Here is an 18,146-nt window from a genome sequence, read left to right as displayed (position 1 = left end):
AGTTGGACTAAATGATCATGTAGGTCCTTTCCAACCTTGTGATTCTATGTTCCCAAAAATCTTTCCATTATGATTCAAGGCCTCTATGGCAACTGCAAGAATATTTTGGGCTTAATGCACTTAGGTGCAAGCTTTTAGATATCAAAGGGAAAAAATAAGCAGGTCCATAAAAAGAGAGGATATATATTCCCTGAAAGCATTTTAGATGAAGAAAAATAAGAAAGGTCTGCTGGGGGAGGATTGCCTGTTGAATCTGAAGATCTTACCCAACATACAAAGTACTTCATTTCAGAAATCAACTTCATCTGTCATAAAAAGTGTTGTGGCTTTTTGTACTCTTAATTCCATTCATTAACTTAAAACCTTTACAACCTGAAAGCTTTACAACGAAGTTGAACAATTAAAGTAACTCTATAGTCAATTGATTTAAAACATGTCCTGAAAAGTAAGCAATTAGTCAGCACTTCTAGAAGGCACTAAAAATTCCTTTTCGTGAACAATACGTATAGAAGTGAGAAAAACGTTTTCATAGTGCTTCCTAAGAATAAAGCTCATCTAGTTGTCTAAAGAGCAATCTGGGAACGACTTTCATGATGATAATGAAGATTCTTCCCTGAGGACAGAAGGGCTGTAAAAGTTAATAAAATGCGAAAAACAGCAGCACAAATTTACTATACTGCATTTTCAAGCAGTGCTTGCTTGAGAATCTGAATACATATGGCATGTTTTATTTGTTTATAAACACACACACAAGTAGAAAAATCTCTTTGTCACTTGGTCTACTTTCATGCAAGCAATTCCTAACGTGCTGCTCCTTTGCACACGTGGTAGTCTACCACCAGGTTTTCCCCTGGCAAAAGTTAACAACAAAGTGTATGTGTTATTCACTGTTATTGATCTTCTTAACAGGGTATTATGTTCAACACTAGTCAGTAAAAAACAACTTCAGAAAGGACAACAAGCACCCAGAAGCCTTCCTGAAACAGCTCTGAAAATCCTCAATCCACTGCAAAAGAAGGCTGAAGAAGCACCCCGATCCTGCTTCATCTAAGGTTGCTTCTCTCCCCTGGTACATGCACAACATTTCATTGACTGCCAAGACGACAAAATGGGAAAATATAAAATAAATTGCACTCCATGAAAAAGAGAAATAAGAAGCTTAGACCTAAAAACATATACAGGAGATGATTGGTAAGAAGACTACAGACATTTTAGATTCTGATGACTTCTTAGACAAAAATATCAGAGTAAAAAGTCAGACTTGGAGGCCGTGTCACAACTATGAATTGAGAAGTTTTTTCCATTAGTAAATGTATTAGTGATTGCAAACAGACATGGGCAGCAAGTCTAATTTCTACACTGGTATTTCACAGTTACATATACAACCTCACACACAATTAACAGATGGTTTGGCAGTGGCAGCAAAGGTTACCCACACCAGTTACTCTTCAGTACCATTATCGCTGCTGTAAGCATGCTCTGGAAGAGAATGACCATGTTCCTCAGAACTACCACAACAGTACTGAGCAGAGACTTTAAGAGAATGATGGCTGGGTATCCTACAGCTCACAACTTGCTGAAAAGATCTTCATTTTCTCCCTACACAAAACACTGCCTAGCGAACATACTATTCATTACTGCATATTTATGCTAGCTAATACTATTCTTCACATTTTATTTTAAAGTAGGCATTCTCTGTTTTCAGTAAGATAGATGCGCATAATCATAGAATTACCCAGGTTGGAAAAGAACTCAAAGATCATCAAGTCCAACCGCAGCCTAACCATAGTACCCTAACTCTAACACCCTCTGCTAAATCATATCCCTTAATAATATACATATTTAACCAAGTCCCAAATATATATGTAGATTCTGGTATTTAATTCAACTGGATTATGAAATACTTTGGATTAACTATATTTGTCAAATGAACTTTAAAGACAAAAAATTGAACTTGTGAGAAAAAAATCATACTGTAAAATGTGCTGCTAAATAATGTAATGGCTTGGTAAGACCTCATAAATCTTTCTTTGCAATAATCATCAATTGTGAATAAAAGGAGATGGACTGAGCTGCAGGAAAATGAAAGGGATTTTGCTTTTCCAAGTTTCAGATCTTATTAGCTATTTTTATGGTTCATCCCTGCCAGACAACAGTGTGTAATCTAAATATATTTACAGGGCTAAAAAGGTGTAAATATTAGAGGTGTGTACACAAGTACAGTCTGGTGCTTTAATTATTTATGTAAGGAACAAATATACCCCTGTATTGAGGTTATCTTTCCACTCAGTTGTCAAAGTCTAGGGGAAATATATTTATTAAAAGCAGAAATACTTGCTGCCATAAAGCTGCACACAAAAACTGCAGTTGTTTGGTTCTATTTTTGTTTTTGTTTTTTTAATCAACGGTATGGTAAGGCAAAGCGGATATATCACTGGCTTACCATCCTGTCTCACTAAAACATACTTTTCAAATAACAGCTGACAAACTGACTTACAGAAGAAAACAAAATCTCCTCCTTCAACTACAGCATTTTTAAAATTTTTTTTTATAAAAGCAAACAATCAGAAAACAAGCTGCAGTCATATTGAAATGTTTGTGCCTATTGATTTAACAGATCATCAGTATGGAAAAAGAAAAGTGCTCTTTACCTTTGATCTATTTCACTCTTTTCATTGGAATTTCTCTTTAAGTATTTTGAAAGACTGCAAGAGTACACAATCACCTAGTTTTGATCACTGAACATATTCTTATGCGTACATGGAAAATACAAATACTCAAAAAGACCAACTGGCTTGTCAAGTGTTATTCATAACTAGTAAGAACCACTGTCTCTCTGTCTACAAGTTAAAACAAAAACATTTTGACTGTATTTTTGCTCCTTTATCTCCCATCTTTGGGATGGTGGGTGGAATGAATACATCTTTTCTTGTACCCTTAAATGGTCCTAGAATCTAGTAGAACCCATGCCATCATCAGCTCTGATTTATAAGTAGTAAACAAATTGGGGGGGGGGGGAGGAAGGATAGTATAAATATCTATACAGAAACCTATTCATAGGGATCTATTAATAAGATTACACAACATCAAGGATATTCCATTAATCTTTCACACTCCTGAGCCAGTCACCTCACGACAGATGCACACAGCTGGTAACCTCAAAGTCACCATTTACAACTATCACCAAAAAGGCCACTGAATTTTTCATTACTGGCAACCACAGCTCATTCCCAAGAACAAAGCCAAAAGACGATACTTTAAGTCACACACAGAGACTGAAACTAGAAGAATTAAACTTGTTCTAGAATGGGTTAATGCAAAACACAGGGTTTTTTTAACCAAAAGTTCCCTGTAGAGTGAGATGATGAACTTCCCTATAAACTTTGCTTAGATGATAAAGCATGTCAAAATACGTCCCCCAAAATGTTATTAATGTAGTCTATTTTTCCCTGCTGTTTTCAGGAAGCATAAATATTAGCGATGAACAAAGACCTCCAGCTTGATGCTGCAGTGAGACACAAGTCTGACAACTTGATTTTTTTTTTCAAGCAGATTACATCTGTTTTCACCTTGGAACTTCCACATTTATGTTCATCATCTGCACTACAGCCAAAATAAGCTTCTCCTATTCTTGAACGTCTGATGACTTCTACTTGTTTGCTGACATGAACATAATTTCAGAAGTATAAATTATTTTCAAATCACAGCAATAGAGAAATAAATAACACAAAATGAGTTAGAATACATTCAACCACAGCACCACCAATTATTTAAAATCATTCAGCATGCAAGTAGCAGCGAAAGTGTTCAGGTTTGAAACCATTTCATTTAACAAAGACTTACCCTCTTGCAGGATCTAAGGCAATTGCTCTGGGTTGATCCAATTCTTGCCAAAATAAAACTTTTCTCAGTGATCCATCTAAATTAGAAACTTCAATCCGATTTGTTTCAGAATCTGTCCAATATAATTTCTCTCCCAGCCAGTCACATGCCAGCCCATCAGGTGACAAAAGTCCAGAAATGACCACGTTTTGTACACTCCCAGATTTATTGAATTCTGTTCGTTTAATGGCTTCTTCACTCACGTCACTCCAGTATATCAACCCCTTTACGAACACAAAGTCCACTGCCGCTGCATCTTCAAGGCCACCCACGATTACTGTGGCGTTCTCCTTCCCATTGGCAGCATCCACCAGCCTCAGGTCACGGCGGTTTGCATACAGCAACAGTGGGGCGGCTTGAAGTGGGAGAAATAAGGGGTAGGGGGGATAGATAGACATGTTAACAACACTCCTGTTAAAAACAGCTTATGGCCTTATGTGCCATTGTCATGAAACTAGCAATTCAAAGGGGAGCGGGGAAGAAGGCAGAGGGGGAGAAGACATTTTATGGTTTAACTGAAAAGACAGACTCCAAGCCTTTCAACAGTACTACAACTCAAGATGGTAACTTCGTAATGCACTGCTCGTTATTCTGGGTTCTGCATTATTAAAATTAGATTAAAGGAGAAGGCAAAGAACAAAGAAAATGGAGGTTTGAAGTGCCCAAATGACACTACTCTGTAAAGGAGGCTACTTAAATAAGAATATGAAAGATGAAGATATAGTAGCTCTACATGCAGTCGGTGCTTGCCCATCAGAGCAAAGATTCAATATTTTTTGTCCAGAATTTGCTAATATACACTCCACAACACAATAAAAATATAATACACATCAGGTCATCAAAGATGTCCCTGTGTTAATACTCTGAAATTATATATGTTAGGTACCTTTTACATATGATATACAAATATTCAATGAATGTGCAGCGTGAGAGGAATGATGTTTTTGAGCATCAGTTCCAATTTGAAGAGGTAGGTAGAAAAATACACCCATAGAAACAGACTACAGCAAGTATTATAGAACTCAGCTCAACCACTCTTTACTTGCCTCCTGCATCAGTTTGTGTGATCTGTACATTTTTCATATAAATACCCAACAACAATTAATGGTAAGAACTAACTATGAGAAAGGTCTGGTTTTTAAAGGTAACATACCCTTTTAATTAAGCATGTCCTTAAGCACATGCTATAACATTATGAAAATTCCACTCATTCCTAGTTCAGCAAAGGGTGAAGTAAAATACAGAGTTTTTACCACTATCAGTAAGCATACCTACCTTTCCCTACATTTCCCTGGACAGTGTAGCAGCAAAGGCACACAGCAGCACCTAGACACAAATTACAGTTGGCATGTTGTATATGCTTGTCTAGCTGTCACTACCCAGATTTAACAGAAATCCTCCAGATTTACTCATCAGTACAGGTAGGCATTTAGAATTCCTGGAAGGATGCATGTCCTAACAGAAAGGCCTGCATTTATATAGCCAGTGATGTGCACAACCAAACGCTGAGTGCTACATTGCCAAAGCAGATGCAGTTCTTACATGAGAAACTCACAGTGAAATTAGAAATACTAATGACTAATAAAAGCACACTACAGAAAACTCGAACATTAGTTTCCAAGATCAGACTATTACCCTCATTACCACAAAACTGTTTATCAAAGGCAGCACCATACTGGGAGCAGCCAAGTCAACTTAAAATTTCCTTAATCTACCTCCATCTCCAAAACTTACACAAATGCTGCTGGATGTTTGGAAGCTATTTTCTTTCTTTTTCTAATTTTTTTTTCCCCTCTCCTTTTTGAAAACTAAGTTGTTCAGGTCATCTGCCTAAATTCAGAAACACTGACTTGAAATTGATTTCTGTCAAATGTTAGAAGTTTCAGATGGAAAGCTACCTGACTAGCTTGAGGGAGGAGCTTTTTTGTTCTTAGGAATATTCAATTTGTATTCCCTGCTCCAGAAAGCAAATATTTATTGTGCAGCAAAATACTCAGTTTAAAGATTATAATTCAGTGCAGAAGGAATAGACACCTTTAAATGAAAGAGCTGAAACCTTTTATTAAGTGTGTTTATTACCTTACTTTGCTATCACCTTCCCTTCTCTGCATAATTTCCCATCCCCCAAAGATTTAAGCCAAATCACATTAGTTTCCTTTAAGTGTAGGTTGCTTACAAAGACTGCATTTTCAAGGAAAATACAAACAAACAAACAAAAAATGCTATTTAGTAAATTGGAAGTGGTAAGAAACAGACATGCAATATAACCACCTACTTTTTAAACCTTGCATACAACTGTAACTTAAAAGATCCAGTTAATAGCCAGCTCAGTGTCACCCAGCAGACCATAGTGCTGTGTGCAGCCAACTGGCAGAGCTTGCTGTAATAAGACAGCATGCCCAGCATTTGAAAAAAGGTAAATCCACACACAAATGAGTACAGGCTCCATTATTATGTACAACACGGAGCAAGAGTCCCCATGCACACAGCATGCAATGAATTGGAACACCAGGCATGTCAAGTGTAATCACTGAGGCCTGAAGGCACTGCTGAGCCTAACACAGCTGCCTTGCATAGGTTATTCACTCCTTTATGGTGCTCAGAGCTGGCTGAGGAGCAGCCAGAGAAAACATCCTTTTCATGAATGATAGCAGTGATTTGAATGACAGCTCAGAAGAAGCTCAGCTACACATCAGATGAGCAGCTTCATGCAGATTGATTCAAAGCCACAACTTGTAACACATTCCACAGGGCTGGCAAATGAGGATATTAAGCTTTCCAATTTGTTGCAACATTCAGGAATGAAATACATATCACCAAAATAATAAAAAACAGGTTATTTCCCCCACCTCTCCAACCCTTCCTAGAAAATATGAAGGCTCTAATATCCTATAAAATTTAATTATTGAAGTTGGCAGTGTTAGTTCTCTGCTTTTTACTCAACTGAAACAGCAATGCCAAAGAGAAAGCTAATGCAGAAAATTCCATCCTGCTCCACATAACTCGCTCTAAACAGAGTACAGGACCCAAAGATGCTTTCTTGAATGACAGGAACTATACTAATAACCTAGGGGAAGAAATCCAAGAGAAGCTACTTTCAAAGCAAGGGAACTATTTTAAACTTTAAGCTATGACGGGGTAGAGATACAATTTAAATGTACCTCTTTTTCTTTTAAAAGAAGTCTTCTAATATGTTTCTCTTTTCCTTTCTATAGACATCATAAATATGCATTTTAATTGCATCAAACTATAAGACATTGAAAAGAAGTACTCACACTTAAAGGAAAAACACCTTAGAAATCAGTAGCAGAAATCACAGCAAAGTTGCCAAGTTATCTACCACCTGAGAGATCTACCTGTAGTTTATTCTTCTAACTAAAGTAACCAGGGTTTCAAAATAGCTTTTGTTTGTACCAGCCAGCAAGAACAAATGTTTGCTCAGAGCCCACAAAAAGTTACATCTGAACCACAACAAAAACTGTAGCTTAAAAATCCCACAGCCCATAGGATGTAAAGTGGTGAACCAATTAAAAAAAATAATCATTTTAACAGATAAAAAACACTTCAAGTTTCTTTTTTCTTTTTCAATTGAGAGGTAATTATAGTCTATCAGAATCTGTCATACTTTCAACTTGTCCAGCTGCCTGTTCCGTAACTTCCTGCTTGCTCCTTTTCTACTTCCAATGATCCATGACACCTCTTGGTGTCACAAGATCAATGTTATCTTCAACAGGCTCATTCTCTTGTACTCATGGTAATTCAGCCTAGTTAGGGCAATTAACATCAACTCATTTTCCTCACCCCCCTTTTTCAATGCATTTCCAAACCTTGGCAATGCTCTTCTCCCCCCTCGCATAGCTACAAGGCCCACTCCCAAGCTGATTTAATAAATCAGCAAAACATTTGCTTTGGTTAGTGAGTTGAATCACCTCAAAAGAGGTTCAGCAGACTCAGAAGTGAACATGAGGCAAGCAACTGGGTGCTGAGAAGGAAGCAGATCCCCCCATCCTCCTGGCAGCTCTGCTCCAGATGAGACTGCAGCAAGAGCCTTCCCCTCAGCTCCAGTTCCCACTGTAGGTCTTCAACCCCCCTTCTGCATTGGCACTAGCACTCAGACAGCATCACAGCAAGATAATGCAGGCAGTTAAACTAGCAGAAAGCCACCTTACTCCTTTCCTCATCTATTTTTTGCCAGTTATCAGCTCAAATAAAATCAGATAAATGTAAATACTAGTACAACAGGGTGAGTCAGGACAACATCATCTTTGACAGATTAGCTGAACCAGTTGTTTGTGAACCTCCAATTCAGGAACAAGACCTTCCAGGTGTCCACTGTAGTTTGTGGCTACCTCCACCAGAATCCCAGCACTGCCAGTCATGCTGGGCAAATGTTCACTCATGGAAAGAAGTATCCAGACAGGAAGGCACTGCTAATAGTCGTTACAGTGGAAGATGATGTCTTCAGATTGGAAAAAAAAATCCCCCTCTTCCACATATTGGTGAAGAAATCTGAGCATTTGAAGGTACTTAACACAGTTCACTGACACTAGGACACAAACATGACAAGTGGAAGAAAGGAGACACAGTGGTGAGACACACCAAACAGCCATGCATTCTCTTGGATAAGGCACAGGAAGCACAAGGAATTTGCCAGACACCTTGATGGAAAAACATGCACCCACAACCAGACCACACGGGAAAGAAAAGTAAGGAAATAGGTACAGATAACCAGCAAAGATCATTAGCTGCAACTTCCTCAAATCTGTTGTGTACAGAAAATTCTTGGTATGTACTACAATCCTCCCCTTTCCCATGATGTCTCACAGATAGCCAATAAAAGAACATACAACAAATTCTCTTGGAGGTGAGCATTTAGGTACAGTGAATGGAGGGCTCTCCTCTGTCTGAACCTCCTTACTCTCACAAATATAGCTGCAAAACATTGCAGGCAGCCAGACTTGAGGAAATTAACCTGAGGCAGCCCAAGCTTGTTGGAGGAGTTTAGAAAGTCTTTAGAAGACCTAAAGCATATTTCACATCCTAAATACATCCAAGAAGGTGACAACTCTGAAGGTCAGAGGAACAGGCAGGCTTGCCAATGGATGGGAAGAGTGAGAACACCAGTGCCAAAGCAAAGACACCAAACAGCAGCAATGGCACTTGGATTCTGCAACAAGTCTCTACTGGACTCTGGCCAGACAGGAGCTGTTGGGACCAAGACAATGCAGGCAAGACTTGGTTGATATGCTGAATTTGTCCTGCTGACAGCAGCCTAGGATGAACGGAGAGCTATGTTGCCTGGCCAGACCTTTGCTTTCAGCCACATATAAAGCTATGATTTTAAAGAGGAGACCCAAAGTGGCAAGCAAATAAAGGTGATATGACAGCAGCATAACACACTCCCCTTGGACTACAGACTCCAGAAAGGAGAAAGGTTTATAGATGTATGACCACGTAGCACCACAATCCACGTTAACATCTGAAGAACCTCATCAAAACACTTCCCGTTTCTTCAAGCATCTTCATAACCTCCCTTTGCCACTCCTCCAGTTTCTCTAACAGTTGTCAGAACATCGTGTGATACTGCAGAAGTAACCTTCTCTAGTTTACTGGAAACACCTCAATATAAACTGTTAAATGAAGACGTTAACCCACACATATACTGCTGCAGAGCATCTCCCGCTTGCAAAGTATGTTTCTGCACGTACTTTTGCTCATGCAGAAAAAATAAATCTTACTTGGCCACACTTTAACAACTAGAGCCCTACATCTGAATAGGGATAATATTTTGCAGTTCAAACTAGAAGCCATATGAAGACAAATAAGATAATACTGAAATATATCCATCATTATTTCCTATGGAGCTTCTAAAAATAAGAAAATAATCAAGAAGCTTGTATCAAATCACTCCTGATACAGTGCAAAGGCTGTGATCCATTTAAGACCCTCCACTAAATTAGAGCACATAGACACTATGCAGGGATGGGTAACAGAGGCAGTCAATTTCAAAGCACCAAGGGAAGCTGAGGACCATAACATACGCCTGGAACACGTACCAGGCTGATGAGAATACTCCAAAGACTGCTGCTAGCCTGGAATGATTGCAATCCACATGGCTGTCCAGCCTGGGCAGCACAACTCTGTGGGGATACACATCCAGCTGAGAGCAGCTGGGGGATTCACCTGGACTTCTAACAGCTCCCATAGAGGCAAAAACCCACACAGCAAGCAGCACCGCCGGTCCACCTTCAAACCATCATTTTCCACACTGACACAAAGTTCACAGTCATCGAGCTACCCTCAGACAACTTTGCCAGTGATTTATCCCAGCTGGCATGCCCAGCCTCTATGGTGTTTTTCTTAATATTTCTTGAAGCATGTTTCATCAGGTTAAACAAAAACTAAAACAAAATACTAATTAATTTTTTATTTTATTTTTAATAATTTAAGTGCTATCAGGAAGCTGCAGCGAAGCACGACCTCAGAATTTAGAAGAGCTGAGAGGAGGTCTGGATGACCAAGCAGGAAAGTTGTCAGTGCTACTAAGTGCAGCACAAGAGCAAGCAGTATCTCTCAGCTGCACCACAAACATGCAACTGATGGGAAAGGGGAGGCAGCATCACTGCCCCAGAGTGATGCCATTGCTGCTCCTCTAAAAGTTTTCATTAAACAACATATCTGCTCTCTGGTGATACTTCAGATTGTGCTTGCCAGGTTAAGCTTGGTGAATAGCAGCATTATCAGTGCGTCTGTCATAATAGAAAAGAGAAGAAAATGGAAACAAAATACTTGCAGTACAAGCTTGAAGTTAAAACTTCCATCAGCCAAAAGGAATTCAAACCAAAAGTGCATTTTAAACACAGTCTTAAGACCACATCAATTTTAGTACAGACTATTAAATGGTGATTCCAGTTGAAATAGTCAGTAAGTATAATAATACAACTAATATACAACTAACATATATAAAACCCACCACTAACAAGAACCCATAAACATACAAACAACAAAAACCCTAGAATTATGAACATTAACAATTTACAATATAGGTAAAGGTGAGACTCAGCTATGTTTCTGAATCACCAGAACAGCAATGCATTTCCCAAATGAACATAAAAAGAATCACTAACACATTTACAGGTAATTTTTTCCCACTCTTCCACTGTTCTTAATTTTAATATTTCTACTCTATAATGTTTGTGTGAGACAGAGATTCTTTGATTCCTGCAGCGTTAACATTTTAAGTAACGCTAATACTATGAGCACAAGCAAAAATTCTACTCCCTGTTTGGATAGAATAATAATGAAAGGAAAAACACCTGAAATTCTCAGTCACCTTCCACATATCCTTAACTTCCTGAACTCATGCAAACACATCTGCCACATTCTAGAACTATTTGACAATGGATAGAGGAGAAAGCTTAATACTGGACTACTTTGGAGGCATAAGCATTAAAAAATAAATAAAGAAAAAGGAAAAAAATGCACTTTTACTGTAGGAATGGATCAAGTTAAAAAATAAATTAATTTTTAAAAAAAGCAGGAGAAAGAAGGGGAAAATAATAGTATCAGAGAATAAAAACAAATGATTTTTTGATCAAGCAAAATTATATAGTTAGTTGATTAAGATTTTTCTGTGTCAGATACGATTACTACTCAAATCCGACATCAAGAGCTCACACATGGCCCTTATAAGCAGAATTAAAACTCTAATCCCATTTCTGCCACATTTATTATATCACGAGGGAGTAGTTCTATTTAGGTAATGTGATCCTGTAACAAGATACTGAAAAAAGTCGGCATGAGTGCTGCCATTTTCCATGTCTGTTTATATTTAAAACATTTCTCTTATTGTTCTATTCATATAAATAGTGAAACTCAAAAAACATTCCATCTTATGCTGACATATTTTCTCCAGCTTTTGCAACAGTTTGCAAAGGAAACATAATATTGCTAATCCATAGAACTTCTTAAGCTACACTTTGAGTGGAATGTTCTTAAAAATATACTGTAAATTAAATGCCAAAAAAACAAAGGTATTAAAGTACTCACATTGTGGTTGTAGGTCATTAGACCTAATACTGTTTCAAACCAGGTAGGCGACAGTGCCAAGTGCTTTGAAATAAACAGGTCTGTAGCACAACAGTTGCCAGGACACAAAGAAAAGCCTATTTTTGTAGCCATAGTGCAGGGGGATAAAACAACAAGGGGAAAAAAAAAAAAGGAGAAACAATAAGAAGTTCAGCAGTCAGACCAAGCAGACTAAGTCCTTTTGTCCGTGCAAAGTAAATAGGGAGCCTCATCACATAGTGAACCTCTTTCCATAAGTATTCACAAACTGCGAGAGTATCTACAGAGCTTGATAAAGGCTCTCTGTTACCTGCCAAATATAAATAGGAAAAAGTTGTTTAGGGTCGATAGCCAGCATTTACATACAGTCCACTAGAGACACAATGCAATGCTTTCTCCTTCCAAACCTTGGACAACCACTGCAAAAGAAAGATGCAGCTTCTTCGTTTGTGTCAATACTCTGAAGTGTTAAACTCTGAAACTGCACCAGCCGGGTGTAAGTTGGTTAAGTCAAGGTTATTAAAGGGGAATCAATTTCTTTCACCTAATAAAGAGAGGTGCCAGCACATCCCCCTGAAAGAGCCATAACTACAACTGCTCAACTCACAAGTGTAGTCACAGAAAATTCATCACTTCCACAAGCTGACAAGCCACACTGTTCAGGTTCAATGGCTCATCTCCCACACCAGCAATGCCAGCTACCTCATATGACCACACGCAACCATTCCCAAAGTCTGTGAGGTGCCTGCATCCACTCTCCTCATATCTTTCTGAGCAGCTTACACCACTAAGCCCATCTGTGGAACATTCCTGACCAAGATACACCATGTTTCACTGGCAACAGTTCCTTTCAAGGTACAAATGGCCCTTCATGTGTCATCACAGGAGTGGATGGCAGCACGGAATTTCACCAGCCACATACATGTTATGAACTAAGCCTGTCTCAGGTGAACTTGCAGATGAGCAAGGGCTCCCCAGCAGCAGGTCAGGCACGCAGATCTGACAGGACAGCTGGCTCCTCAAGAAGTAGCAGTATGCAACAATGTCCCCAAAAAGACTGCACGGAATCACAGAATTATGCAGGTTGGAAAAGGCCTCAAAGATCATCAAGTCCAACCACAGCCTAACCATAGTACCCTAACGCTAACAACCCTCTGCTAAATCATATCCCTGAGCACCACATCCAAACGGCTCTTAAGCACATCCAGGGACAATGACTCAACCACCTCCCTGCGGAGCCTATTCCAGTGTTTAACTACCCTTCCTGTAAAGAAGTGTTTCCCAACAACCAACCTAAACTTACCTTGGCACAACTTGAGGCCATTTCCCCTCATCCTGTCAGTGAGAAGAGACTGGCATCTCTGGTATCACTCAACAACAGCACATACCCTTCCCTGTAGTACAAGGATGTGGACGTCTTGAAGAAGCCACCAGCAAATCAACCCAAGCAGTTAGCATTTCATAGGAAATTAATGAGGTTAAATATGCTGAGGTAAAAGAATATAGTGTCTGAATCTGGAGACTGGCTGCCAGAAGAGATAAACGGTGACAGATCAGAAGCCGAGACTTGTTTCTCTGTTTTTTCTCTTACCCATTCCCTCAGAAGAAAGAATACTATTTGTGCTCCACTGGATTTTAATTAGAAAGTAAAGCCCTTTATATATGCATTGTTGCTGATATTTTGAAGCTGGCATTTTTGACACGTGACATCATCATAAAGGTAGTTACATATGTCCAAAGGAATCAGATTTCTCCAGTTCCCAAAGGCAGAGTTTAAAATGTTCCTATGCTCCAGCTCTTGAGCTATATCTCTACCCATATCTCTACCCATTCTATAACTTCCAGACAAATTCCCCCTATTATCTAGAACTCAAATGCAGATGTAACCCATTCAGAAGGGAAAAAAGGAAACCTGATTAATGCTCCTCTAACCAGTGTTTTTGAGAAACACAAGAAAGATTTGACCCAAATATCTGTAGAGAACTCCCACTGAAGGACACAAGGAGCCCATCATCTTTATATACCTATGACTAGATCATATACCCACTGCTTCCTCATATCTCTGGCACATCTTGCCACAAACACTTCTTCCTGTCCTATTTTTTCTGTTAAAATATATGTATATATTAATAAAAAAAAAATAAAGTTAAGGCAGTTTAATGAGAGCAAGCTATCAGAGAGATACAATTGCAAAAACTATTAAAACAATGCTGGATGTTTTGTAACACCTTAGATAACACTAATTTTAGAATGTTCTATGGAGAGGTGAAAGAGGAAAATGCATTGGAAATCACAGCAAAGTTGTGCTGATTTCTAAGGAATCACACAACGGAAAATGTGACCAGAAAATGGTCACTTTCCAACTCTGGGGAGAAAAACACCTCCAGTCAGATTAGCAAGACTTGAACATTAAACTCTTCTTAACTATGTCCAAATTAGTCTATCTAAAACAATACAAAAAAGCAAAGCTGTTCCGCTTATCAAAAGGAAGTTATTCATAACAACAGATTCAATCACTCTTCTTCTCTCTTCTCTTAGCTTTTAAAAGCCTAATACCAAAGAGACATTTTCAACTCTTCACTAACTGATTAGTTAATCAGCACAAAGGTCTGCAACATCCACTATAGTCTACACAAACATCATTGATAAGATCTCTATTCAAACAAGAGCTTTATGCACTTTCTGCACCATCAGGGCTTTAAAAAACAACAAACAACAAACAAACAGCAATTGCATGATGACTAGAGCTATTTCTGGGACAAAAGCAAGCCAAGAATACTTGGGAAGGTAGAACTACCTCTTTAACACTTTTTAATAAGTTGAAACCTGTTTCACACTTATCTGTAGTTCCCTGACAGATGTGATGCCACTGCTACTGCCTCCTTGCAACTGCCAGTTACCTAACAAGAGCTTGACTGGTTTCACAGCTGCCATGAAGAACACACAAAGTGACCAGAGGAAAGGTCTTACTGACTTGTCTGTCCAGATCCTAGGGGAGCAGCCTCAGGAAACACTGCTAAAGTTCAGAGTCCCCCAGATCAAACCAAAGACCAAGAGAGGAGCACAAAGGCCGGGCGGGTGAGACTGGGCAGGTTCCAGGAAAGCAATCCCTTTCTCCTATCATACAGCACAAGGGAGAAACAAATCAAAGAAACACATGCACACAAACCTCCACAGCCAGCTGTTGTGACATCAGCTCATCTCATACTAATCTAAATAGCTGCCTTTGAATAGTCCGTATGGTCTGCTTATCACAGTTCTCAGATTACTCGACAGAAAGGTGCCTTGGGGTGTGCTTCCAGTTCTGGATCAGAAAGGTCCGGTACTTCTCCAAGTCCTTACTAGTTCATAAGGTACCACACTTCCAGGCTACCAGATTTACCCCCTTCCAGACTGATAAGGCAGTTTTCTTGCACTAATAATCACAGTTCAGTTGTAAGCCTCTGTCCATTTGTGTTGTGTTTGTTTTTGTTGTTGTTAAGTAAGAGCAGGGAGGCGAGCTCTCTAAACAGAGGATGCTGTAATTCACAAACATATTTTCCAGGTTTCAGCCTCCAATGCTGTTGACTTAGCAGCCTTCACAGCACCAAATTCACAAACCAAGTAGCGAACGTCATCACTTCAGCTCTACTTTCATGTATAAACTTATTCATACTTATTCTGGCACTGCCTCTGCCTCATTAAGGAACAGCTGACACTTCGTATGAACTCAACACATCTTATTCAAACCAATTCTGCCTGCGAAGACGTTGTTTATTAAAAAGGATGTATGCATTCATATTTTATTCTTGTTTCTTCAGAGTTCAGCTATTCCTGCTGCTTATATCATCCTTAAGTAACAATTAAGGAACTACTATCACGTCACAAACATAAGACTATGAATTTAGGTGGAAGATCCAACAGAAGGAAAACAGAAACAGAAGAAAGGGGACTATTGCTCGGATACAAACATCACTGGCAATAGATAAAGACGACAGATGTGAAGAAATGACAGTCCAGATAGTTCACAAACTGAATGTTTCTTCAACGTTTAATATTAAGCATCACTGGATACGCTAAAAAGAGCAGCAGGACACGTCACTGTTCTGAAATTCATTTGAAGAAGTGGCTGTCGCAGCTCTGATATCATGCAATGGTGCTGCCATTTGAATTAAACTGCAATTGAGAAGCAAATGAGTGGTTTATTAAGAACAGGTATGGTCGTTACATAATAAAACTAACCAGGAAACTATTCCTCTCCCTGCTCTGGATCCAACCTTACTTTTGAAAGCTGAAGTTTCCCCTCTCCAATTGGAAGCGAACTGTTACAGTGTATTTAAATAAGTATACTTGTATCCTTACAAACAGGATACAATATGGCAAACAGATGCATAGGGAAAAAAAAAAAAAAAGAAGGGAAGGGAGTATGGAAGAGTGGAAATTTTTTTGTTTTGTGGAGTATCGAACAACCGGCTACTGAGCAGTTCCTTCAGCTCGAAACACTTCTATTGATCCTTCGTGGATAAATGTTGAGAACGGAGTAATTTTCTATATCGAAACACGGTTGATGAACTATCAGTTATTAACCACTTGCATCCTCTAGCGCAGAATAAGATGAGAAAATTGCAAGATGATGGATGCAAACATCGCAGGTGATTTCTTCCCAATAGTAAACAGACTGAAACCGACGCAGGAGTTAAGTTCACAATACCCAGAGAAACCCGGTTTTAACGCCGAGACAGAAATCCTCCTCCTGAAGCAGGAATCGCAGAGGGGGGCAGCGGAACCCAGGTGTCCCGGGGGACCCGCAACAGCCCTTTGCCGGGCACCGGGGGCCGATAAGGAGCCGCCCGGCAGCGGGGAACCTACTTCTAGGGGAAGCCCCGAACCGCCGGGGCAAAGGAGGAAAGGGGAAAAGAAGGGAAAACGAACAGCTCTGGCGAGGACACGAAGAGCGGCGGGGCGACCCGAGACACTCGCGCCCGAGCCGCGTTGCCGCCGGCAGGGCCGGGACCGCGGAGGGAGCCGGGGCCGTTCGGTGCCTTTTTACTCTCTTTTTATTAAAAAGCCAAACTTGAAGGCGGCAACAATGGGCCGGCCCCGCCGGCAAGCAGGCCGCTCCCCTCCCGCCCGGGCAAACATGGCCCCTCGCAACACGGCCGTCAACTTTTCCCCACCGCCTCCTCCTCCTCCTTCTCCTCCTCCTCCCGCCCCCCGCTCACCTCGCATCAGGGAACAAAAACTGCAGGCGAGCAGGCTCCGCAGGACGGCCCCCATCTTCCCTCGCTCCGCGCTCTCACCGGCGGGGCGGCGGCGAGGAGCAGTCCCTCCGCTGCCACTTCATGCTGCCCGGCGGGCGGGGAGGCGGGGAGGAGGGCCGGGCAGCGGCGAAGGGCGGCCGCCGAGCCCCCCTAGCAGGCCGCTGGCCCCACCGCGCCGCAGCGGCACCGAGCGCTCCCCTGCATGCCGGCCTCCGCGCCGCCGCCGTGGCCGCTCGCCATCCACTCTCCGCTCTCTCGCTCGCCCGGCCTCCGCCTCCGCCGGGCGCGCACAGGCGCAGGGATACAGCCCTCCTCCTCCTCCTCCTTCTCCTCTTCTCCTCCCCCGGCCCGGCCCGGCCTGGCCCCCGCCCCGCGCTGCGCCGCGCCCGCCCGTCTCCGCGCTCCCGCCGCACCGACCGCCTTCTCGGGCGGGGAGCGAGCGGGCGGGCAGGAGGCGGCGCGCACGCAACGACGGCGGGGAAGCGCCCGGCGGCACGGCGGGCAGCTCCGCCTCGGGCGGGGCGTGGGGCGAGGGCGGGCGAGCGCGGCCCACGGGCGGCCGTGGGCAGGGCCAGGGGTCGGACGGGGGGAGCCGGCCTGACGCCGCCGTCGCATTCCAGCGGGACTATTTCCGCGGTGTTTCGCACGCACACGCCTCCGCCGCCTTTTTGGGTGCGATGCGGCCGTCGGAGCAACACCGGCCCGGGAGGGACGGGACTACTTTCAGTCACACAGCGGCGGCGGCCGCACAAAGGCGGCTGATCCCCTCCGCCCGCAGGTGAGGGCTGCTCGGCCGCTGTGGTGGTTCCCGAGTGAAGGGCGGGCTGCGGTGCCACAGCCTTTCCTCGAGCATTTCTGTGGTGCTGCCCCGTGGGCGAAGATACTTCGGTATTTGTGCTACATCTCACGGGACGTCCCTCCTCTCCTCCGTTCCGTGGGATGAAGCTACGAGGCAGA

General features: G+C 41.7%; 1 protein-coding gene across 2 annotated transcripts in view; it reads right to left on the bottom strand.

Annotated features, from left to right (window-relative positions):
• LRP6 (LDL receptor related protein 6) overlaps nt 1–17,282 on the bottom strand; it is a 122,026-nt gene extending 104,744 nt beyond the window's left edge. Inside the window, exons 1-3 of one of the 2 annotated variants that reach the window (XM_085543625.1) lie at nt 17,151–17,282; nt 5,158–5,208; nt 3,844–4,237 (exon numbers count right to left, since the gene is read on the bottom strand). In XM_085543625.1, coding sequence (XP_085399751.1) covers nt 3,844–4,237; nt 5,158–5,208; nt 17,151–17,205 — 500 coding nt within the window. In that variant the 5' untranslated portion in view covers nt 17,206–17,282. The remainder of the gene's footprint in view (nt 1–3,843; nt 4,238–5,157; nt 5,209–17,150) is intronic. The other variant, XM_015870801.3, reaches the window with a different exon arrangement.
• Nucleotides 17,283–18,146: the final 864 nt, after the last annotated feature.

The sequence above is a fragment of the Coturnix japonica genome, chromosome 1 (genome assembly GCF_054131305.1).
Source record: "Coturnix japonica strain WE chromosome 1, WE-NBRP24, whole genome shotgun sequence".
Taxonomy (NCBI): domain Eukaryota; kingdom Metazoa; phylum Chordata; class Aves; order Galliformes; family Phasianidae; genus Coturnix; species Coturnix japonica.
This window is presented reverse-complemented; position numbering and strand designations above follow the sequence as displayed.